The 25,311-nt window shown below is 41.4% G+C and overlaps 1 protein-coding gene across 1 annotated transcript in view; it reads left to right on the forward strand.

Annotated features, from left to right (window-relative positions):
- Window positions 1-17,358, forward strand: part of GPR176 (G protein-coupled receptor 176) — a 125,963-nt gene extending 108,605 nt beyond the window's left edge. Inside the window, exons 2-3 of the mRNA XM_027066912.2 lie at window positions 7,697-7,949; window positions 13,396-17,358. Coding sequence (XP_026922713.1) covers window positions 7,697-7,949; window positions 13,396-14,518 — 1,376 coding nt within the window. The 3' untranslated portion in view covers window positions 14,519-17,358. The remainder of the gene's footprint in view (window positions 1-7,696; window positions 7,950-13,395) is intronic.
- Window positions 17,359-25,311: the final 7,953 nt, after the last annotated feature.

A 25,311-nucleotide genomic window follows, 5' to 3' on the forward strand; every position in this document is an offset into this window, starting at 1 on the left:
AGTTGAGTGATTGCCAGCATCATCTTAAAATCACGTATGGATTTTGCCTTCACAACAACCATTATTACTGTTTCTACCCGTTTACCTAAATGAGGAAACTGAAGTTTAGCAAAGTTGGATCACGTGGCAATGATGACATGTTGGTAAAGATCTTCTGACTCCAGAGCCTGTGCCCTGATTAATCTCTTGCTGATTTCAATAAAGCATTAAATGGCAGTCACCATTATTTTTGTGATTTTTTAAATTTTTCTTGATGAAACCATGCCAAGATCATTAATTCCTTTTTTGACTTTCTTGACCCTTTGTGGTTTTGAGTTCACTCTGGTGCCATGGTAAAATAACTGGACCCTGGGAACACAGAGTAGGCAGTCCAAAGTAGACTCAGATTTAAATTTCAAAAAGCTTGATACTCAAAAAGCTATAAAAATATGATTTTGTTATTTTCAGATGAATTAAGAATTGGTAAAATGGAAGGTAGAGCTGAGAAATATCATCCAGTTGTCTGAAGAGGATGCATTGACGGAAAATATGAAGGAGACGTCAAGAGATACAACCATTAGAATGAGGCCTAATATAAGTTCAATACAAGTTTTCAGAAGACCAGAAGAAAGAGAAAGAGGGTAGGGCCAAATTTAGACAGGCAGTGGATGAACATTTTCTAGAAGTAAGGAAAACATAAATCCTAGGATTGAGGAAACATGCCAAATTCCAAAGATTTTAGTGAAACTGCAGAACTTTTAGCAAGCATATGGGGAAGCCAGCTCTCTCATATGCCTTTTGTGGAGGGTCATTTAGCAATATATATAAAAATGTGGAAGTCTTTGACTCAAATTCTGCCTCTAGGAATGTGTCCTCACTAAATAATCAGTTTAGTTTCCAAAGAGAGAGATAGATAGATATCTCCATATATCTCCATATATATATGTGTGTGTGTGTGTGTGTGTATGTGTACACATGTGTATGTGTATGTATATCCATATATATATACATATACATACATGAAGTAAATTTGGGCATAACTGTAAAAGCACTGTTGCTTTTACGCAGCTGTTAGAACGATATAAATCTATTTTTATTTATTGTCGTAGAGAGACGGTTGGTATGGTGACAAGACCTAGTTAAAAACCAGTGTGAGTAGGTTGGTCCCACTGGCATCAATGAAATTGTGTATATATAAGAAGAAGTTTGGAAGGATAAATACTTTAAGCTTACAGATGGTTGTCAATGGGTGGGTAATTTTTACTTTTTTATTATTTAATTTTACTATCTTATTTATTTATTCCTTATTTATTGTCTGAACTAAAAAAATTAACTATGTCTTCCCTTAATAATTGTAAGACACGATAAGGTGTTTCACTTGGGAAACACAAAAAAACAACCCCAAACAAAAATGGTGCCCTGAAGTTTTAGATCTCCCAAGTAATTAGAGCAGCCCTAATGGCCAAGGTATAATCTATATTACACAATATCAGAACTGTAGCCCAGAAAGCAAGGCTCTTGAGTTTCATTCTCTTTTGTTTCATCCTGCCTTCTCCTTCCCTGTGCAGCTTCCAATAAGGAACCATATTTTTCACTTTTTCCTCTTCTTTATAAAACAAAATATATGCTTTCAATGGTTAAATATAAACTCTATGGTGACTACATGAATGAGCTCATTTTAAAAACTGGAAATGAATGGATTAAAGTTAATTAAAATCTGTCTATCCTTTCTGTTTTGTCAACGATGGTGAGCAGCTGGGAAAGATGCCACGAGTCAACGAGCATGGATAAGAAAAAAATTGGTGAAAGATGTCATCCTGTCTTGTATTTCTGCTCTGGTAGGAAGAGCTATTTCTACAGCTGTAGCTCAGCCTGTGTCCACAGGCCATGTTGAGAAGCTGAGCGGCAGTCTAGTACTGATCATTGACCAGAGAAGGATTTCCTTGGGGCTCTATAGAGGTTATAACTAGAGCTCAATGTGATTTGGTATGTTTTTGCTTCCAGTACTGGGGAAAAGCTCTCTTTGAAAAAAAACCCAAAAAACAATGGGTACTTTGGGGTGCTCAGTATGGTGAAGGCTGACAGTGAGTGACGGTGGTAGTGCTCCTTAGCTGTCATCAGAATTTCCTACACATACAATAAAGGATTCCCAGGCCCTTCAGGGTTCTTATTCAGTTGGGCTGAGACACAGGAATCTGCATTTTAAAAGCTTCCCAGGTGATCCCAATGATTATGAAGATTTAGGAACCATAGGTCTATGGCGTAGTAGGAGGTGTCTGCTTCACATAGAATATTTATATTTCTTGGTGCCTGGCTCTCCTTTTTTCCCCCTTCTTTTCCTATTCTTTCACTTTAAAAAATTATGAAATACGTTATTTCTTGGTTTTCACCTATGTAAATCCTGTCTATATTTATGGGACTACTAAAAGAGGCTGTTGACCCTTGTTGACCCATAGCTTGGGGTCTGGAATCTAACCTAAATACTTCTTTGGCATAATTGTGTGTGTGTGTGCGCATATCTGTCCAAATGTCCTGTAGATACTGTTTACCAGTATCTATTATCCTAAAGATGATATCTGGCTTTCACCCTAAAATTAGGAGACATAAAAAGCAAAACAAAACAAAAGCTCACTGTCAAGAGACACAGAATCACAATCTTAACTCAGGTATGATCCAGATATTGAAATGATCACATAGACAATAATTAAAAACTATGATAATCCAGGATAATCTCCCTATCTTAAGGTCAACTGAGCAGGAGCTTTAATTCCTCTTGGTCATGTAACCTAACATATTCATAAGTTGCAGGGATTAGGATATAGACATCTTTGGTGATGGGGCATTATTGTGCTTACCACACATACCACATGTAATTAGAATTCCAGAAAGAGAAGTGAGAGAGAATGGGCCAGAAGAAATATTGAAGAAATATTGACTGGCCAGGAATTTTCCAAAAATAATAAAAGGTATCAAATCATAGATCCAAGAAGATTGGAGTGCCTGAACCAGGTGTATACAAACACACAAAGACACACACACAGACACACACACACACTCTCATACTTCTAGGCACATCATATTCAAACTGGTAAAAACCAAAAAGAAAGACAAAATCTTTAAAAAAAATTTTTTTTTAATGTTTATCTTTGAGACAGAGAGAGACAGATCATGAACGGGGGGGGGGGGGGGGGGGGTCAGAGAGAGAGGGAGACACAGAATCTGAAGCAGGCTCCAGGCTCTGAGCTGTCAGCACAGAGCCCGATGCGGGGCTCGAACTCACAGACCGTGAGATCATGACCTGAGCTGGTCAGAAGTTCAACTGACTGAGCCACCCAGGTGCCCCAGAGAAAGAGAAAACCTTGAAGGCAGTTGGAGAAAATGGACAGAATACACACAGAAGAACAGAGGTAAGATTTATGGCAGACATATTATCAGAAAATATGAAATCCAGAAGATAATAAAGTGACATCTGTCAAGTACTAGAGGAAAACTTCATTCAACTCAGAAAATTATACCCAGCAAAAATGTCTTTCAAAAGTGAAGGAAGGGTGCCTGGGTAGCTCAGTTGGTCAAGTGACCAATTCTTGATCTGAGCTCAAGTCATGATCTCATGGTTCATGAGACTGAGTCCCACATCTGGCTCTGCGCTGATAGTGTGGAGCATGCTTGGGATTCTCTCTCCCTCTTCTCTCTGCCCCTTCCCCACTCATGCATGCATGCTCTTGCATGCATGCTCTCTCTCTCTCAAAAATAAATAAGTAAACATGAAAACATTTTTAAAAATGAAGGAAAGGGGCACCTGGGTGGCTCAGTTGGTTAAGTGACCAACCCTTAATTTTAGGTCAGGTCATGATCTCATGATGGAGAGATTGAATCTCAAGTTGGGCTCTGTGCTGGGCATGGACCCTGCTTAAGATTCTCTCTCTCTCTCTCTCTCTCTCTCTCTCTCTCTCTCTCTCTCTCTCTCCTCTCTCTCTCTCTTTCTCTCTCTCTCTCTCTCTCTCTCTCTCTCTCTCTCTCTCCCTGCCCCTCCCCATTCGCATGTGCATGCACACTCTCTCTCTCTTTCACAAAAATAAATGAAGGAAATTGGGGTGCCTGGGTGGCTCAGTCAGTTGAGTGTCCGACTTCAGCTCAGGTCATGGTCTCACAGCTCATGAGTTCTAGCCCCGTGTTGGTCTCTGTGCTGACAGCTCAGAGCCTGGAGCCTGCTTTGGATTCTGTGCCTCCCTCTCTCTCTACCCCTAACCCACTCGCATTCTGTCTCTGTCTCTCTCAAAAATAAATAAACATTAAAAAAAATTAAAAAAAAATAAATGAAGGAAAAAGGGAGACATTCAGACAGACTGAGAGAATTAATTATTAGCAGACCTGCTCTACAAAAAATGTTAAGGGAAGTTTTTCAGGCATGAGGAATATGATAGCAGGCAGAAACTTGGAAATACACAAGGAAATGAAGATCTCACAAAGTGGTTTAAGTGAAGATAAATAAAAAAAACTTTTATGTCTCATTTTAAATTACTCTAAAAATTAATTGTTGAAAATAAAAATTTCAGCGATATATTTTGGGTTTCTAATTTATATAAAAATATTGTATGACACTGGAAGTGCAAAGGGTAGTAGGAAGGAGTTAGGAATATACTGTTAGAAGATTGTTACACTACATGTGAAGCAGTATAATAGAATTTGAAAGTTAACTGTAATTAAACATGTAAATAGTACACATAGGGAAACCATTACAAAAAATTTTTTAAAGTATGTAAAAAGGCAATAGTGGTAATAGAATGGAATCTGAAAAGTATTCAATCCAACATCAGGAAGGTAAAGAGGAAAAAAAGGAACAAAGAATGGATAGAACAAATAGTAAACAAGTAACAAGATGGCAGGTTTTACTCCAACCATATTAATATTTACATTAAATACAAATGATCTAAGCACATCAATTAAAAGAGCCAGATCAGTTAAAGAAGTAAGAGTCAACTATTTGCTACCTATAGGAAAGCCACTTTAAATAAATAAAAATACAGACTAAAAGTCATTCCTATTATTATCTGGCATGTTAATTAAAAGCATTTACTAATAATTCATTTTACATAATTCTTTTAACCTAAGAGACTCTGTTCTTGGTTATTTTTTGGCTGCAAACTGAAGCTAAGAAGAAATTTAAAATTCCATTCTACACACAGTAGTTGTCTGTTTCGTTTCTTCTATTATGGAATAGTATTACTTCACTTGCTTAGATTTGCTCTTATATTACATGGTGTTTGCTGAGTATAAACATTCCTCTGTAGTCTTTCTAATCCTTGCTGATTCACTTTGGCCTCTCTCTTGGCTGTTTGCCTTCTTAGAATTTTTCTTATAATTTAACATTTGCCTCCACTTTTCATTTGCTTTTTTCAAGTTTCAGTTTTTAGAATATTCTGTGTGGTATGTTATTTTTTTGTAAAAGCATGACCATGAATTTTCTTGCTGCTGTGAGTCTGGGGAAGCTGAGTGTTTTTAAAGAGCAATTTGTTTTCTCAGGAAGATTCCCAAAGGCACATTATTTTCCAAGACACTTTTGGAATACTTTATTTTGGTAATTAGTCTCTTTAAGACACAAGGATTATTAGTTTCAAAGATGCCAAGCCTGTGAACCCGTTAAAAAGGACAGCCATTGTCAAAAAATTTTAGAGGCAAAATTTAGTTTGCAAAATATTTCCTGGTTAGTTCCTCAAGGTCTGTCAAGTACTGTCTGTGAGTAGTAGTTAATTGACATGTCTGCGTCTTCAACATCAATTATATTTAAGTAGGAAGTCTACCAGGTAAAGAGGAATCTTTATTTATATTTTAGATTGGGAGGAATGATAGAGCAACAGTACTCCCAGGGACAGTAGGTTTGTCCAAATGGTTTTGAGGGTTGTGAGTGTGTACCTTGTTGCCGTGCCCATAGCCTGGGCTTTGAATATTGTCATGGAATCTAGTATTAGAATATATAATGAGAATATATCAGGAGAAGTAATGGGTACAGAACTTGAATTATTTCCAAGGGGGATTAGGTGATTTATTTTATTTATTAAAAAATTTTTGTTTAATGTTTGTTTATTTTTGAAAGAGAGAGAGTATGAGCTGGGAATGGGCAGAGAGAGAAGACACAGAATGCGAAGCAGGCTCCAGACTGAGCTGTCAGCACAGAGCCCGACATGGGGCTCGAGCCCATGAACCGTGAGATCATGACCTGAGCCAGAGTCGGTTGTTCAACTGACTGAGCCACCCAGGCGCCCCGGATTAGGTGATTTAGAACATGATCTCTAAAATAAAAAGTATCTCAAGGTTGAATAGTGTGTTATGTAAAACGTATACTTGTCCATAGTATGCCTTACGAAGCTAAAAAGAATCTAAAGAGCTAATAGGATGAAATGACCAAATATATAATTATCTTACTTTGTTGTGTGTTTATTTGTGTGTCTGCATATGTATGTGTATGCTCATGTGCTTGTAAGTGTGAGTGAGAATGTGAGAGAGAGTGTATATGTACACACATTTTCTTATGTGTGGTCAATTAGGCATTGAGTGTGGGTGCTCCTTTCCCAATATTGTGGTCTGATTCAAGTTCTTAGAACCAAATAATTGAGTTTTAAGTGAGGAGAGAGGTAGCTGAGAAAATGAGAGGTGAGAGGGTAGGAGAAAACCAGGAGAGTATAGGCCTGTGGAAGCCGCAATAGGGAAGTGCTCAAAGATGTGTCATTGCTGCTGGAGGTCTACAACAGTACAAACCTGTATGGAGCCTCAAGTTGCTATTGAGGACTTGAGATGCGACTAGTGCAAATTGAAATGTGTTGTAAGCGTAAAATAAAATGTACACCGTGGGCACCTAAAATGAATATGATATTATAGGGCAATTATGTTTCAGTTTAAAAAATGCACACCCGGCATGCCTGGCTTCCTCAGTCGGTTAAGTATCCAGCCCTTGTTTTCAGCTCAGGTCCTGATCTTACGGTCGGTGCCCCATATTGGATTCTGCTTTGACAGCGCAAAGCTTACTTGGGATTCTTTCTCTCCCTCTTCTTTCCCCAGTTTGCTCGCTCTCTCTCTCTCTCTTTCTCTCTCTCAAAAAATAAATAAATAAATAAACACTGAAAAAGTGCATACCAAATTTCAGAAACAGGTACAAAATCAAGAATGAAAAATATTTCACCAGTACTTTTGAAAGTAATGATTACATGTTGAAATGATAATGTTTGGGATACTGGGTTAAATAAAGTATAATCTTAAAATGTCACCTACTTCTTTTTATTTTTGAAAAATATGGCCACTAGAAGTTTTTAATGGCACGTATGGCTTGCGTCCTATTTGTCTTGCAGAGTTTGGCAACATGGAGGTTGTTCGCAAACTTGGTAAAAGTAGGCTGCCTGAGATTAAGTAATGTGTAGCAAATTCTTTATACTCAGATGAGACCGAATCATTACCTTATACTGTTAAGTCTAAAGTTAAATAACTTACCACTAAAATTTCTCCTAGACTTTTTGGTGTATACATAAGTGATTTAATAATTTTACGCACATTGACAATGTAATATGTAAGTATTTAAATGATTCTTTGAAATAAACTCTCAAATGGCTTTTCAATCTTTTTTTTAACTGTTTCTTTTTTTCCTTTTTTGTCTTCTTTCTTTTTATTTAATTTATTATTTTTAATTTAAAAAACTTTTTTTTTTTTTTTTTGCATATCTGGCCAGGAAACTTCATGGTGTTATGGTCAACTTGCCGCACAACCGTGTTCAAATCTGTCACCAACAGGTTCATTAAAAACCTGGCCTGCTCTGGGATTTGTGCCAGCCTGGTGTGTGTGCCTTTTGACATCATCCTTAGCACTAGTCCTCACTGTTGCTGGTGGATCTACACCATGCTCTTCTGCAAGGTCGTCAAATTTTTGCACAAAGTCTTCTGCTCCGTGACTATCCTCAGCTTCCCTGCCATTGCCTTGGACAGGTAAGATCAGGTAGCCAGGGGTTCACATTTTTTTTTTTTCCCAAGTGCATGGAAATATTAGCATCACAAAGCAAAATGGCAAATAGTTGGTGTTCCACACTTTGCTTTGTAGTCTGCTTGGGGTCAAGTGAAAGAGAATGAACGTTTGAAACAGATGACTCACAAAAGTCATGTTGATTTCACGGCAGCTACAGAAAATAAGACCTTTAGAGAAGATGTGGCATTTGTGGGGGATACATCATGAAGTTGCTGGGGCAGACTGGATCATGATGTTGCTTCAGCTTGGTTGGAATTGGTGGCATTGGCGTTGCAATTTGTAGTAGATTGCACACCTGATTGATAACTCTGCAATTAGTGCTTTTTGATGTAGGATGAAAATGTTTCTGGAAGAAAAAGGGAACAGTCCAGTGGTTATTTAACAAATGACTATATAACCAGTTGGAGTTGGCAAGACAATGGCAGAATTCCTCCGGAGGATTTATTTCCAAGCCTTTATACTGTGGTGGTGGTTGTTTTCTCTTCCCATCCTCTTTGTAAGGGTGTTCATTTGGAAATGAATCATATTTTAGCTACTGCCATCATACATAATTTGATCAAATTCATCAGGGTCAAGTGTGAAGATTTCAGTAATCAACGGCTTCCTGTCTTCTCTTTTTGTTGATAGCACTTAGTGAAGACCATTTCAGATAATAATACATTTTAGAGAATAGAACTAAACAAGCAGACAAAAGCTGGAAAGCATTTTGCATCCATGAGTACTTTCGATTTCAAGATTTACAGAGAGGAAAAGTTCCTGAGGGGAAGTGTTGGCTCTCTGGCTTTATCCCCATTGATAAATTTAACTACGTTTTGGATGAATTTGGAATTTTTAAACTCATTGTCCGTTCAAAACACACTTAATTCCTTAATGATCTATGAGGGCATGGATTACAGAACCAATCTGTGGAGTCACTTCAGCCTCAGACCTGGAATTCTGGTTGAATCAACTGCCCAGGGTCATCTGCATGGAAGGACACAGAGTCACACAAAGTCCCCAGTGTACTAAGAGGAGTCATTGACTTTGCGGGTAAGAGAGAGGGCTCTGGAGCCTTAAGTTAGCTTTAAGTCCTACGCACACTGCTTTTTTGCTGGGTTGCTTTGGGCAAAGTGGCTTAACCTTTCTGAGCCTAAGGTTCCTCAGTAGTAAGAAAAGTTAAGTGAATTATTTATGGCTTGTGCTTGGAAAGGCTGCACCAATATTTGTTTACCTTGAGGTTTCCCTTTTGATTGGCACAGCTTTCCTTAGATATATTGTCTGCAATTATTTTACCGTCAGATCTTGCTAGGAGCCACTGTAGCTCTTTGGGAGTTTATCACTAGAATTTCACCATCTACAGGGTCAGCAGAAGCAGGTGACAAAGCCAAATGTCACAGGCCAGGGTGTTTTGTGTCTGCATTCCTGTTCATAGGGGTCAGTAACCCAGCAGATGCAGCTACTTGTTACTTTGTGGGTATCTAGACTCCGTAGGCAGGACTTTCTATTTTCTTAGAGAAATCAGAAATCTGGAGTTTTACCATTTTTATTTTTTTTAAGATTTTATTTTTTAAATGACCTCTACACCCAACGTAGGGCCTGAACTCATGACCCTGAGGTCAAGAGTGGCATGCCTTACCAGCTGAATCCGCCAGGTGCCCTGAGTTTTACTATTTTTAAATGTTGGCAACTAATTTTCATTCAAAAAAGATTATGTGCATCACTGAATCCCTTCAGCAAGCTGAACGTGCCCCATGTCATGCCATTTTGCCGTGCGTGTCTCTTCCATGCTCAGCAAGATGTCTCTGAATATCTGGAAAGTGCCATCGCACAGCCCTGGAATCGAACAAGGTAAGGTTGGAGTGAAAAGTCCACTTACACTCGGGTGGATGCCCTAATGCATTTTGTGTTTTAACTATTCCATGTTCACAGCAGGGGTCCTTCCCACACTCCTGCCACCTGCTTGGTGAGGTCTTCCATCTTCCCTCTGCGAGATGGGCTTTTCTTTCTTTCTTTCTTTTTAATTTTTTTTTTAACATTTATTTATTTTTGAGACAGAGAGAGACAGAGGATGAACAGGGGAGGGTCAGAGAGAGAGGGAGACACAGAATCTGAAACAGGCTCCAGGCTCTGCGCGGTCAGCACAGAGCCCGATGCGGGGCTCGAACTCACGGACAGCGAGATCATGACCTGAGCCGCAGTCGGCCGCCCAACCGACTGAGCCACCCAGGCGCCCCGGGCTTTTCTTTCTTGAAAGTGTTCTTCAACCGTTTTGTGGAGATACTATTTACATGTCATAAAATTCACCCATATTAAGTGTACAAGTTAATGAATCTTCGTATTTTTACAGAGAGGTGCAGCCATCACCGCAACTGACATTTAGAACATTTCCATGACCCTAAAAAGAAACCTCCTGCTCGCTTACAGTCACTTCCCTTTCCCACCTATGGACCAAGGCAACCACTGACCTACCTTCCGTCTCTATTTGTTGCTTTTGTGGACATATCTTATTGTGGAGTCATTCGACTTGTTGTTTTGTGTCGAGCTTCCTTCACTCAGCTTAATGTTTTCAGGGTTCATCCATGCAGTAGCTTTACAGCTTCGTCCCTTTTGTCCCCAGTTCTGTTGAGATATAATTGATGTATAGCAATGTAGAAGTTCAAGGTATACAGCAGAATGACTAGGTTTACGTATATTGTGAAATGATTGCCAGAGTAAGTTTAGTTAACATCCATTGTCTTGTACAGAAACTCCCCGACCCCCCAAAAAAGAAAAGAAAAAAATGTGGTGTTTTTCCTTGCAAGGAGAACTCTCAGAATCTACTCTTAAAATTTTGCTCCATTCTTTTTTTTTTTTTTTTTTTAATTGTTGAATAAATATTCCCTTGCGTGGATATGCCATGTTTTGTTCACCCATTTACTAGTTGACAGGCATCTGGGTTGTTTCCACTTTCTGGCTATTGTGCATCATGCTGCTATGAGCCCTGGAAGATTTTTACAATAGGATGCAGTAAGAGTGTGAACACAGGATTCTGAACATGTTGCCATCGTGCCTGGAAGCTATGCAGTAATCCCCGAGGGTTGGTTCTGGGCCCTCAGTGTTAGACAAGAAAATATGTAAACAATAAGAAATCCTTATTCTGTTTTCAGCCAAAAATCTATTGTATTTTTGCTATGATTTAAAAAAAACAAAAGTACATAAGTCGTTTTAGTAGGAAAAAAAAGACTGGTAAAAAAAATCCTATTTTATTATACAGAGAAACAGATGACTGTCAAGTGTAAGTAGGGCGTGCATGAAGATGAAGGGAAGACAATCCTTTCTCTCACTTCTTTCTCAGATATTTGTGTCATGGCCCTGAGTCAGCAAGTTAGTTGGGAGGCCACTTCCTACATCATCTTCTAGTGATGTAAACATTAACAAAATGATTTATAGCGAGCCCGTGTGCTTTTCTAATACACAGTGGGAGCCTGGTCTTGTTACCTGTCAGTTGCTAAATGGGAATGTGTTCATGTGTGGGCACAACACCTTTACAGTGGACTGATGAGTTGTGATTAGAAATGTATGCATACTCAGAGAAAGACGTTGAGGGCATGCATAACTCTTTGTTATGTAATTCTTTCTCTTTCTTTCCCTCCCAGAAAGAGATCTAGAACACATTTCACCACATTCCATCCATGCCTGATCATCCATGGTCATGTGCTTACATCGTATCTCCCTCAGCCTGGAACATTCTCCCCCCAGCCTGTCCCCTGCCAGACTCCACCACGGTGCCACCTTCTGTTGACATTTTCCCAGGTGCTCCTTTTCCGGTACCTCCTTTGTGCACACCTCTAGAAGAGCCATCATCTCCTGTCATAATTGCTCATCTGCATGCCTTTTTTCCGCATGGAGTTTAGGGATGTTCCTGTGTGTCTTTTCATCTTTGTAACCCAGTGCCTGGTGCAGTACCTGGCATATAGGTGGTGCTCAGAGATCCTTGTGGCAGGGAGGCACGCATGCTTATCTGACCCCATAAGTGATGAATGTTAATAGAGGTGGAAGGTCGACTCCAGCTTTAGCTGACCACAGAGACCTATGCTCACCATAGGTCTGATGGCTGGTGGCAGCCCTTTCATGACAGATATGGTTCTTAGGGTCTGAAGAATTACTCAGTTTCCCTAAATCGTTGGTAATATTGAAACAAAGTGCTTTTGCAGTTCTGATCGCTTTGAAGCTTGAAGGAAGAAAGGGCTGATCTGATTTTAACAAAAATCTAATTGTGCAGGCATTTTAGACGTAATTGTTCTTAGGGTCACTGAGTGATTATCATGGGAACAATGGCTATTGAGCAGGAATAATTTTTGTCAGTTGAATTGATTTTGTGCAAGGACCTTGTCAGAGTCTGTCCTTCACATGGGGCTCATCTGCCCTGGGCGGCTTGTAGATGCTAATGATATCCATGCGTGCACTGTGGCCCAAGGCTGCTTTGGATATGTCTGTACACAAATTTCTTTCTCTTAGTGGCTTTGAAAATTGCACTTACGCTCTTCTAGCCCTTGTAAAATTTTTTTACAAGTTACCCTTTACCGTTAAATTGAAAAAATAGATGTCTTTACGTAGAGGGGAGACATCCTTTATATTGAAGGCACTCTTTGGGATCTAATGCTAGTGGCAATATTTATAACTAGCTATGAAATGAAATGATTTACTTGTTTTCCTTATAGTCTTGAGAGTCCTATATTACAGGGCTCTTCTCTGCTCATTTTTTGAAAAGGTACTTTTTTTGGCCTAGTGTACTTCTATTATGTGGGAAAGTCCTCAAAACTTAAGGTCTAACTTCCTTTTTTTTTTTTAATGTTTTTTTAATCTTTATTTATTTTTGGGAGAGAGAGAGAGAGAATGTGAGCAAAGCAGAAACAGAGAGAGAGAGAGGACACAGAATCCAAAGCAGGCTCCAGGCTCTGAGCTGTCGGCACAGAACCTGACCTGGGGCTAGAACCCACGAACCCCAAGATCATGACCTGATCTGAAGTCGGACGCTCAACCGACTGAGCCACACAGGCGCCCCAACCTTTTTTTTTTTTTTAACTTTAAAAAAAAAATGTTTCTAAATTTATTTTTGAGAGAGAGAGTGTGAGCAGGGGAGGGGCAGAGAGAGAGGGGGACAGAGGATCCAATGCAGGCTCCAGGCTGAGAGCAGGGAGCCCGATGCGTTACTTGAACTCACGAACCGTGAGATCGTGACCCGAGCCGAAGCAGGAGGGTTAACCAACTGAGTCACCCAGGTGCCCCAAAGTCTGACTTCCTAATTCCTCCAGTGGTCCCGTGTATCTTAGGCAGAATAAAAGAATTTGACTCATTTTTCCCCCTCTCGCCTACTTTTGGTGATGTAGATTCCCCGAATGTAAACAGTATCTTCTCCTGTGAAATGAATTTTGCTTGCGCATTTTGCAGGTACTACTCAGTTCTTTATCCGCTGGAGAGAAAGATATCTGACGCCAAGTCCCGTGAACTGGTGATGTACATCTGGGCCCATGCCGTGGTGGCCAGCATTCCTGTGTTCGCAGTGACCAATGTGGCCGACATCTATGCCATGTCCACCTGCACTGAAGTCTGGAGCAACTCGTTGGGCCACCTGGTCTACGTGCTGATCTATAACATCACTACCGTCATCGTGCCCGTGGCTGTGGTCTTCCTCTTCTTGATACTGATCCGACGGGCCCTGAGCGCTAGCCAGAAGAAGAAGGTCATCATAGCAGCTCTCCGGACCCCGCAGAACACCATCTCTATCCCCTATGCCTCCCAGCGGGAGGCAGAGCTGCACGCCACCCTGCTCTCCATGGTGATGGTCTTCATCTTATGCAGTGTGCCCTACGCCACCCTGGTTGTCTACCAGACTGTGCTCAACGTCCCCGACACGTCTGTCTTCTTGCTGCTCACTGCCATTTGGCTGCCCAAAGTCTCTCTGCTGGCGAACCCTGTGCTCTTTCTTACTGTGAACAAATCCGTCCGCAAGTGCTTGGTAGGCACGTTGATACAGCTGCATCACCGGTACAGTCGCCGTAATGTGGTGGGCGCAGCGGGTGGGGTGGCTGACGCCAGCCTGGAGCCCAGCCTGCGTTCGGGCAGCCAGCTCCTGGAGATGTTCCACATTGGGCAGCAGCAGATCTTTAAGCCCACGGAGGACGAGGAAGAGAGTGAAGCCAAGTACACTGGCTCAGCCGACCTCCAGGCCAAGGAGATACTTAGCACCTGCCTGGAGGGAGAGGGGGATCCCCAGTTTGCGCCTCCTAGGCCGCTCCTGGGCGCGGCGGACTCTCTATCCCAGGTGGCGCCATCGGCCCCCGCGGAACCTGAAACATTGCCCGACAAGTATTCTCTGCAATTTGGCTTTGGGCCTTTCGAGTTGCCTCCCCAGTGGCTCTCGGAGACCCGAAACAGCAAGAAGCGGCTGCTTCCCCCCTTGGGTAACACCCCAGAGGAGCTTATTCAGACAAAGATGCCCAAGGTAGGCAGGGTGGAGCGGAAGATGAGCAGAAACAATAAAGTGAGCATTTTCCCGAAGGTGGATTCCTAGTAAGGATTGTAAATCCCTGGAAGCAGCAGGGAGCTCCCGCACCCCTGCCCTCCCTTCACTCTGGCTGGCCCTGCGATTTGTGTGATCTCATTGCAGCCAACTACGGGTTGACTCCTCCTGTGTGGGCCAAATGCTTTTGGAATGAGAGGGAAACCTATACAAAATCAATTGTCCTCTTTATTGAGGGAGTATATATATTTATCTCAGTGATGTGTGTCCTTGGTATAAAGTTGGCGTTCCTCTCTGTGGAGACAAAAGCTGGATGGTGTGGAAAGGGCCTTGCTTGGAGTGGGCCCTCCATGTGCATTTTCTGAGGACCCAGCAGAAATATAGGGAGAGAAGAACATCCGTGAGCTCAAAGGGAGTAGGGGCCCTCTGTGGGAAGCCCAAGATAATTATGGAGGGGTGTGGCCACAAAGAAAATGCCCATTTGATTCACTCAACTATGACAAGTATTAAAAATGTTTAATATTGATCTGTATCTTCAGGGGAGATAGGGACTTGGCATTTGACACCTGACACCTTTTCTCTAGAAGGCCTGATCTTATGACTCAGTTTCTCCTGAAGCCCTTCGTCTCTTTCACTGGGCTGTAGACAAGGAATGGCTGTCCCACCCCCATCCGACAGACATGGCAACCGCTGTGCCAGGGGGTGAGCGAGGAGATACTCTCTTGATTATCTTGACATTCTTCTAACATCACTGAAGCCTCAGAAAATTATGTCTGCAGTGTTGGTTGGAAAATATTACAAGCACTTTACCAGGTCTTGCCCCATTAAATTGCATTTTTCAACCAAGGGGAGAGAAGTTAAGAGGTAGAGAAGAAAGACAGAAATGTCTGTACCCTGTAGTCTTCTCTCTTCCGATGTTGATCTCGTGTGAAAGGGGCTGTGTCGCAATCAGTAGAAGTGAAGTGCATTGAAAAAGATGATCTTGTGCAAACTTTCGGGATTCAGAGATAATTTAAAAATGCAGAGTTAGTATAAACTGGATCCTCTGGAAACATCAAGCTAAAAATACTTGATTAGGAAAAGGGGATTCTGCCCAAAAGAGGGAGAGAAGTCTGACAAAGATGGCTTCCTTCTGATGAGGACTCCAGAACCCAGGTGTGGCCAGTCTCGTTTTCAGTCTCTTTGCACAACCATGGTTCTCCCTGCGTTGTGGACACAAAAGAGGAACGGGACAGGGAGAAAGATTTAATCATTTTAAATGCCAAGGCAGCACCTAGCCCAGGTGAGCTCTTCACTTCCTCTTTTCCGGCAAAGTTTTAGCAGGAGTCCAAGGGCATAGAGGAGGAGGAGGACAGTGTCCTCAACAGGTTAGCTTCCTGGGGGCTCTTATAAGCAATTCAAGTCCGTTTTGGGGTAGATTTACCAGGCTGAATTCCAACCACAGGTGACACTCTACTTTTAATGAGGGCAAATCAAGTGCCAGCTCCACTGTTCTCTCTAGGACATTTTGTTCTTGTTAATAGTATGTGGGGAGGACCATCCAGTGCCTTGAGCAAGCTTGAGTGAAAGTAGGCATTCTCACTGGCAACCTTCCTTCCGATTCCAAGGGCGGTGGTCCTCACGGAACCCCTCCTTTAACCACACGGGCCCCCTGGCCCTCGGCGGAAGCTCAGACTATGTGTGGGGAGTTTCTTGTGATGTCTGGTGTGGTGTGGTGTCTTGTGATTCCAGAGTATGAACCCAAAGTCCCTTCCTCGGAAGAGGGAAGTCCTCCCTCTTTGTGTTTTGTCTCCTTGCAGTGTCGTGCGCTCTTAGCACAAACAGGGGACTGCCACATCCTCTCCGTGTGCCCCCTGCCCCCAGCCCTTTGCATGCCATCTATAGCTTCGTGCCCTGGTAGTTAATGGTGGCCCTTCAAGCTTATCATTCAAAATCTTCCCAATCGTTACAATTTCCACCAAGGAGAAACGTAATCTGTCAGAAAATTGTGTCTACTTTGGAAGAATTGTCAAACGTAGCCACTTTGGTGTTGTTCTGATAATATATATGTACAACTAATGCATTCGGGTGAGGCACAATTGGGTAGTTCTTTCTTATGTATGTGTGAAGCAGATGGTTGACTTCTAGCAGGTCATTGCCAGGTATATTTCTATAGTCTTTGAAGAATTACATTTTAATAAAAAACTGAAAAGTCGTTTCTGAACTCAAAAAAAGTTTTAATGAGCTATTTTTTTTGTTTCTTCTTTTCATTCTCAAGTGGGCATATTAATGTAAACCATGAATGTTGAGTTAATCAAAATTACCGTGATAGTGGGAAGGTAGAGGAGAAGTAGACGGGATGATTGTAGGAGACAGCAATCCTCATCTACCCTGACAAGAAGCAAATTATGTCCAAAATGGGTAGTGCAGAAGAGAGTAGAATATACATATTTAGAAATAACGGAGATGTGTGACTGTCCAACAGCTAAAATTATGTCAGGTCCTGGTCTCTGGGACTGCTTTGTTTGTTTTAAGCCTTTTTGTTATATTTTAAAACATTCTTCATATCTAGATAAAAATACAAATCAACTTTTAAAAACTTCCAGATTTTGCAGCGTACCATCAGAGTAAACAAAAGAAAAGAGAAGAAACCATACGCATCATTAAAGGGATTTGAGAAAAATAGGCCATTTAGGTTTTCAGAGTCAGAGTAGCCAATGGCTCTCGGCTGGTATGCTCAAATAATGCTCAGAGAATTCCTTTGGTTCGGCTCTAGGCACTAGGCAATTATAGGGTGTTCTCAATTCTATTTCCCCCCCGCGCCCATATTTCCTCAGTAACTAGGAGAACTATTTCTTCTTTCTTTTTTGGGGGTGTATTTATTACAGTGCATTTAAGAATTATTGCTATTTTTTAAGAGCAAGTTTAAGTAATGCTAGTTTGCTTCAGAAATTTAGAGCCCACTTAATATTTTAGATTTATACAAAAATATCAAGTTTAATGAATTAAACTATTCCAGAGTTTGTTTACTTATTTATAATTGATGTCTACATCTACTTAAGAAAATATCTAAAGTGGGGCTAAGATGTCAGCACTGAGCCTGGGTGGCTCAGTCGGTTAAGTGCCCGACTTTGGCTCTGGTCATGATCTCACGGTTCATGAGTTCGAGCCCTGTGTTGGGCTCTGGTGCTGACAGCTCAGAGCCTGGGGCCTGCTTCAGATTCTGTGTCTCCCTCTCTCTCTGCCTCTCCTCCGTTCATGCTCTTTCTCTCTCAAAAATAAACATTGAAAAAAATAATATCTAAGGTGAACATAATGTAAGTACCTTTGCATTAACTACTTTAAGTCATTAGAATATTATTTAGAAAATCTCAATTAGTTTTAACTTACAATACCCTCTGCCTTAAAGTTTATTCCTTTGGTAGCATTTGGCTTCTCGATGCCTACTTTGTATTTATATATGATGTTTCCCTGGAGGATATTAAAGCACAGCCCGCAGACTTTCGGTAGGAAATGATATGATCTTTATTTTGCAGATGGGGAAACTAGAGGTACAGATGGCCACGTCATTAGCCCTCGGAGACAAAGCAAGTTCGAGACAGAGCTAAAAGCAGGACTGAAGGCATTAAGGCCCAATTCTTCCACTGCACCCTCCAAAGTACTGATGCACATTATCATCCTCCATTATTACGGTTATTTTTGAATACCCACTTGGCACATATTATTAAACTGTACTGGGGACTGGATTAAAACCTTTAAAGCCTGACAGCTGTTTTTCTCAATGTTAGTTCTCCAATTTCCTTCTGCTTCGTGATTTTTCCCTGTTTCATGGTAGAGTAATTCAGTTCAGAGTACATGTGAAGAAACCCTTAATGGAATGCCAAGATTCAGATCACTCGGCTGAGAGTAATCACAGACATCGTCTTCTGCCTCGTGTCCTCCTGGTTATTTCTGCACCGAGGTTACCCTTAGTTTCATTTAAGAGTCACTGCCGTCAAATCATTCTCACCCGTTGCCCACGCTCCCGCAGGGACACTTGATACTGTCTTCTGCGAGTACATGAAATGTTAACAAGATTCATTCGTTCATGACAGTAAATATTACTGCATTTAGCAATGTTATTATAGCAGAGTATAAAGTATTTAAGATACGGTTTCTGCCCTCTAGACAGCTTAGGGGAGAGAAAAATCCCCCACAAGAGACAGACGGCAGTAAATGTGCAAGTGCTAAGAAGAGGGGCTGAAGGAAAGTGAAAAGTACGTTTCTCTGAGAACGTGCATTTTCATTAGTGATTTTGTTCTGTGGATGGTTCTATGCAAGGTTTTTCTCTAAATTCAGGAAGTTTCTTTCTCCATGAAATGCCCATTTACCTCACACAATCCTAGCACTTAGAATATGGAGGATCTTAGCCTTGTTATAATTTAAAACGAAAAAATCGGGGCCCAGGAGATTGATATATTTTTTTAAGACCTTGGACCAGGACTCATGATTTTAAAAAATGCCCAACCCATAAGCAAGATGTGGGGAGTGGAAACCAGTGCCTTTAAGCGTCATTTTCAGGCTGAAATATAAATAATTCAGTAGGCGGCCTGTTGAGATGATGAAGAAATACTTTCCTGACTAAGGCTTTCCGTTTTCTTATCTGCTACTTACTCCAGATGGGCAACTGCTGCCCAGCACTGGGAAATCCCCCTTACTGCAGACATTCTGTGTCAAGGGAGTGGATGGGAGGAGTTGGAAGGGACTCATGTGACCACCTAGTCCTGGCCCTGTCGAGATCGCGAGACACGATTAGAGAAAGGCTAAAAAACTCACTCGCCCAGAATTAGTTTGCTGGAGGATTTGACTCTGAGTATGTGACCAGTGAAAGGCAGACAAATGAATATGAATGCCAGTGTGCCACCTGGATACAAGATGGCCCCCCAATTGGGGCCAAGGTAACGATCTCTAGATTCATATCAAGAAAATAGTTGGCAATTTTCACAAAAACACCAAGTCATCCGTAGTAAAACATGGGAGACAAATGACATTCTCCAATATAGATCGGAAGGCTGCTTTTATTTGAAATAAGAATACTCATTTTATTAACAATTGCAGCGAAACATTCGATACAGAATCTCAAGAACATTTTAATTTCTCTATTTCTATAAAGTAAGGGAAAGTGTTCAGGAGTTTCTTTCCCATTAGTAAATAGACAGCCTGGTAAATTGAAGCCTGGGGAAGTGAAGAGGCTTGTCTTTCTTATTTTTTTAAGTTTATTTATTTTTGAGGGAGAGAGAGGGAGAGAATGAGCATGAGCCAGGGAGGGGCAGAGAGAGAGGGAGACACAGAATTCGAAGCAGGCTTCAGGCTCTGAGCTGTCAGCACAGAGCCCCACATGGGGCTCAAACTCACAAACTGTGAGATCATGACCTGAGCTGAAGTTGGAGGCTCAACCGACTGAGCTACCCAGGAGCCTTTAATATTTATTTTTGAGAGAGAGAGAGAGAGAGAGAGAGAGAGCACGCGGCTCCAGGCTCTGGGCTGACAGCACAGAGCCCCACACAGTGCTCCAACTCCTGAACCGTGAGATCGTGACCAAAGCCGAAGTCGGACACTCAACTGACTGAGCCACCCAGGTGCCTCCAGAGGCTTGTCTTTCTGAAGGCAACAGTAGAGGGGGATGCAAGTCCAAATCTCATTAAAACCTAAACCAATTTTCAGTTCATTCTATTGCATCATGCTATAAAAATAGGGCATAGCTATTGTTTTGCTTTGTTTAATTCTTTGCTTCTAGGTTGCAGAGGACAAGACAGATGGCTGTTACTATTGCCCAAATGTTGCTAAACAAGCAGCTATTGCTGTCGAGCCTGTTGAGTGGGTGTCTCTTATGTCGGTAAGCGTATCATTGCAGTTGAGGCTGGGACACCTGAGCAGGTCATTTCCAGACGGAGCCAAGTCTGCTCCAATTGGGTGATCACAGAGCCTCAGAGCTCAAAGTATGCTTAGAAGCCTTTATCCAGCCCTTATTTTACTAGGTGAAGACACAGGTGGAGGGAGGTCAAAAGGCCAGGCCCCGGTCAACTCTGCAGAGACCTGATGAGAAACCAGGGAGGGATGCATGATCTAAAATGATTTTATGTCAGTGTACGAGTCACAAAACACATTTTCAGCCAAATTAGAACATTCCAGTTTGTTACGACAAAATGAAGGGAAAATAGATCAGCTTCTGTTAAATAAGGAGTTTGGATGATCACAGAAGAAAGAAGTTTAAACGAGAAATCCAATAGTCACCAAAATGTTGGGTAGTTCCTAGTGTAATAAACACCTTGCGTGTTCAGATGGAAATGTCCCTTTGGATATGAGCTAAGAAAAGGGATTGTGTTAGAAGTAAGTGAGATGCTAAGAAATCCAGGATGTCAGCCTGGTTGCTAAGAACAACACCCTGTGGTTAGTTACTGATTTCTTCTTTATCTCTGAGACCTTAACCCTGAGAAAACTAATTTTTCCACATTGCCGCTTAAGACCCTTAAAGTTTGGTTTGAATACATTTCTAGAAAGGTATGTGAATCCCTTTTAACTTTCTTTTGTGCTAAAATAAAGATTTACATAATAATAAAGATTTACATAATTTATATACTAAAAATGCATTTTAATACATAGAGCCGGAGACCCAATTTAAAACAAAACAAAATAAAAGACAGGAACACCTGGGTGTCTCGGTCATTTGAGCGACCAACTTCAGCTCAGGTCATGATCTCGCGGTTCGTGCGTTGAGTCTGAGCCCCATGTTAGGCTCTGTGCTGACCGCTCAGAGCCTGGAGCCTGCTTCGGATTCTGTGTCTCCCTCTCTCTCTGCCCCTCCCCTGCTCATGCTCAGTCTGTCTGTCTGTCTCTCTCTCAAAAATAAATAAACATTAAAAAAGAATAAAACAAACAAAAACCCCCAAACCCAAACCCTATAGGATCAGAGACCTAGCTCAATATAGAAGTTACGGTTTGGAATCAAAGATAGGAATGAAGCATGACACTCAATGCATGGATAATGGTCAGAAGCAGTAGGGTTCAGCACCCAGGATTGATTGCCACAGAGAAATTGCTAAACTTCTCTTCAGCTACTAGGCACAAGCAGTGTCTCACCCATCCTGCTGGCGGAGGCAACATGTCAGGAGTAGAACACTGCAATCTCACCTGGCATCCAGCAATGGAAACTGCGGCTAGCCTCGGGAACGTTCTGGCAACTCTTGAATTCTTTACAGATCCAGAATTGCTACAGGTGACCAAACTTTGGAGCCAGCAATATAGCTGGAGAATGAAGCAGCCTGTTACTGCGAGGGAATTCTCTGAGAAGAGAAACAGATTTCTCCCTTACTGGTGAATGACTCACTTGGCAGAGATGATCTCTGGAGGGCAGAACTGAGATAAAAAAAAAAAAAAATCAAAAAACATTCTGGATTTTAGAAGATGTCTTCATGATTTATTTGTCTTACTATCTTAAAAAAGAAAAAGCCTCTATTAGCTTTCTGGGTCATGAACGTAAAGCTGCACTGTTTGTGTGTGTGTGTGTGTGTGTTGATTTAAAAAAAAATTTTTTTTTAATGTTTATTTCTGAGACAGAGCATGAGTGGGGGAGGGGCAGAGGGAGAGGGAGACGTAGAATCTCAAGCAGGCTCCAGGCTCTGAGCTGTCAGCACGGAGCCCCACGTGGGGCCCGAACTCACAAACCGTGAGATCATGACCTGAGCGGAAGTCGGTCCTTCAACTGAGCCACCTAGGAGCCCCTGTGTGTTGATTTTTATGCATCTCCACGATCTTCTGGCATAGTTTAGTTTTCTCCGCACCCCCTCCCCTATGCCGAAACTCATATCATTTGAACAAGTTAAACAAGGTCAGATGACAACACCTGGGTTAACTCCTTTCGCTTAAAAATTTCAAGGGATATCATTATGTATTTAGGCTAGCAAGATACTGACAAATGGCAAACTTACTTCCCCCTCGATTTTTAAAAGGGGGACATTCTCTAACTAGCACTTCAGGCTGCGAAGCACTCCACGATAGACGGGAAGAGGGAGGAAAGGGTTGTGAATCAAGGAAATGGGAAGGGAGAACATTCTCCAGTTTTCTTGATTAATATTTACCAAGGGGGTACTGAATGTCTCTGGGTTGGGCAGCTCTAGGGGGGTCCATGGTGCCTCGCAGAGAAATGGCCTCATCACCATATACTCTGAAACAAGGTTTTTAAGTTAGTGGTTTTCAAAGCATATTCATGGTTCAACTGCACCAGGATCACCAAGGGGTTTGTTAAAATGCAGATTCCTGCGCTTGACCCCAGACCTACTAAGTCAGGGAATAGGGACTAAACTGAACATTTTATTTATTTTTTTAAAAAATGTTTATTTATTTATGAGAGAGAGAGAGAGAGAGAGAATCCAAAGTGGACTCTGAGCTGCCAGTGTAGTGCCTGATGCTGGGCTTGAACTCATGAACCTTGAGACCACGACCTGAGCCCAAGGTGGGTGCTCCACTGACTGAACCACCCAGGTGCCCCTATAATGAACATTTTAAATAAAACATAAAATAATCCCTATAAACAGTAAAATCTGAGAATCCATTTTTAGGAAATTTATTTCATAACTTTGAAGTACTAGAAATATACTAAACATGTACTAAACTTAAAGTGCATTTTACTTTGAGTAAAAATAGGGTCACCTGCTTCAGAACTTACTGTTCATTCTTTAAGGCTTTATTTACTTCCCTGTTCACGTCTCTTGGTTATGTGGATGGCACCGTGGCCGAGCAGGATTGGGAGGTGTGGGAGGGAGTGCAGTCCATATAAAAGGGGCAAATGAAATAAAATATGGACTTCTTTTTAAGTCTGCAGATTTTATATAAATACAAAGGTATGATAACTTCAGTCTTTCAAAGTCACTAATGGTTATTCGATATTAGATAGTAATAATATACACTAAGTTATTAAAAAAAACCCATTCTGTTCTTTTGAGATTTAATTTTTACTTTTCCAGTTTGGATGTCTATTTAAAGATGGATCCGAACACAGTTCAAACATACAGGATATTTGGGTGCAGCGGCCTCTTGAATCACACCTAGGAATCCAAGAAAAGCGAATTTCTGAGAGTTTTGTTTTTAACAGACAGTCAGCACCATCTAGTGGATACAAATAGCCTCTTTTCTTGAATTCAGTCCAGTGAGGAGGTGAAGAGAGCAGGCTTTTGGAACTGGCTTGGAAACTCAGTACCAGTCTTAGTTTCTGAGTGACCTCAGAAAAATTACTTAACCTGTCTGTGCTCTGCTTCTCAACTATAAATCTGCATAATAATAGTGCCACCTCATAGGATGTTATGAAGTGAGATGATACATCTGAGGCATGTCCTAAATGCTCAGTAAATGTTATTTTTAAATAACACTGAGCCATAAACTCACAGGATATGGGAGCTGTTCAGCGGCACACGCTTTTAACTGCCTTCCAAAAGAAATGGCTATTGAGTCTAGTTTATAGAATGTAGATAGGAGGTTTAATGAGGTTCCACTCCCAAGTGTGCCGTCACATTTTGCTGAACCTTATGGTAAGAAAAGGGAAATTGGGGCAACAAAGCTGGAATGGCAGCTGGGTCCCAGATGGAATACAATGCGGGCTCTCTCTTATTCATTCAAATCTGACTCCACTTAGCAGGAGAAGGTCAAGGGTAGAGAGAGATTGAAAACGGAAACCAACTTTGAAACCAACACTGCCCTAGGTCACCAACCTGTAATGAGACAGGGACATTTTAACTTAAAATATCTTGACTCTAGGAGAAATCTTCATGAATTATTGAAGGGCTTTCAATACTTTCTAGAACGTGTCTGTGCTTTTTGTTTGTTTTTTTTTTAGAAATGTTTTTTAAATTAAGAAAAAATTTAATGCTTATTTATTTCTGAGACAGAGCATGAGTGGGGGAGGGGCAGAGAGAGAGAGGGAGACACAGAATCCGAAGCAGGCTCCTGGCTCTGAGCTGTCAGCACAGAGCCCGATGTGGAGCTCGAACTCATGAACTGAGAGATCATGACCTGGAGCTGAAGTCGGACGCTCAGCCGACTGAGCCACCCAGGCGCCCCTGTCTGCTTTTTGAACACAACACTTCAGAAAACAGCACAGGGTGCTCTCTGACGTATCTGAATATGAACCGTTTTGAGGGCGTCACCTGCAATAGCTGACAGAAGTCAGGAAATTAACAACAAAGACACAGACACGACATATACAATTTGTTAAAATTTGCCCTCAAGGCGCATATAGCCTCTCTGCAGTTCACAGGTAATAGCAGGAGGTAAATAAAGAAAGTGACAATGACAGAAAATGAGATGAGTTTCCTGCGAAATGAAGTCAGTGGGGACTTACTTGTAATGGTAAAGTTACAGTGAAGAAACACTGTTTCTATTGAGCCTGAGTTTTCTTTTCACTTGCTTCTTAGGTATCGCCTGTTGTATATATTTTAAAAGCAAAAGTTAAAAAAAAAAGGCAGATGGGTCATAGCCTTGATTTTTCTTAAGTTGATTTTCTCTCCCCACATCCCCAAGAAATCTGAAATGTGTTATTCTCTTAAAGAGCACCATTAGTCACCAAAAATACAAATGGAAAGAATGGCCTTTATTCACAGAATATTACAATTGTGCAGACACTTGGAGTTTGTTTAGTGTCCAGCTACTCTAAGAGTAGCCAGTGGATTAGAAGCATTGGCATCACATGGGAGCCTGTTAGAATCTTGGGTCCCACCTGACACATCGAATCAGCATTTAACAAGAGCCTCAGTTGATTTATCTGCACGTTAAAGTTTGAGAAGCCCTAGAATTTTAGGTTCATTTGCTCTCAGATACAGCCCCACAATCAGTAT

This window comes from Acinonyx jubatus, chromosome B3 (genome assembly GCF_027475565.1).
Source record: "Acinonyx jubatus isolate Ajub_Pintada_27869175 chromosome B3, VMU_Ajub_asm_v1.0, whole genome shotgun sequence".
Taxonomy (NCBI): Eukaryota; Metazoa; Chordata; class Mammalia; order Carnivora; family Felidae; genus Acinonyx; species Acinonyx jubatus.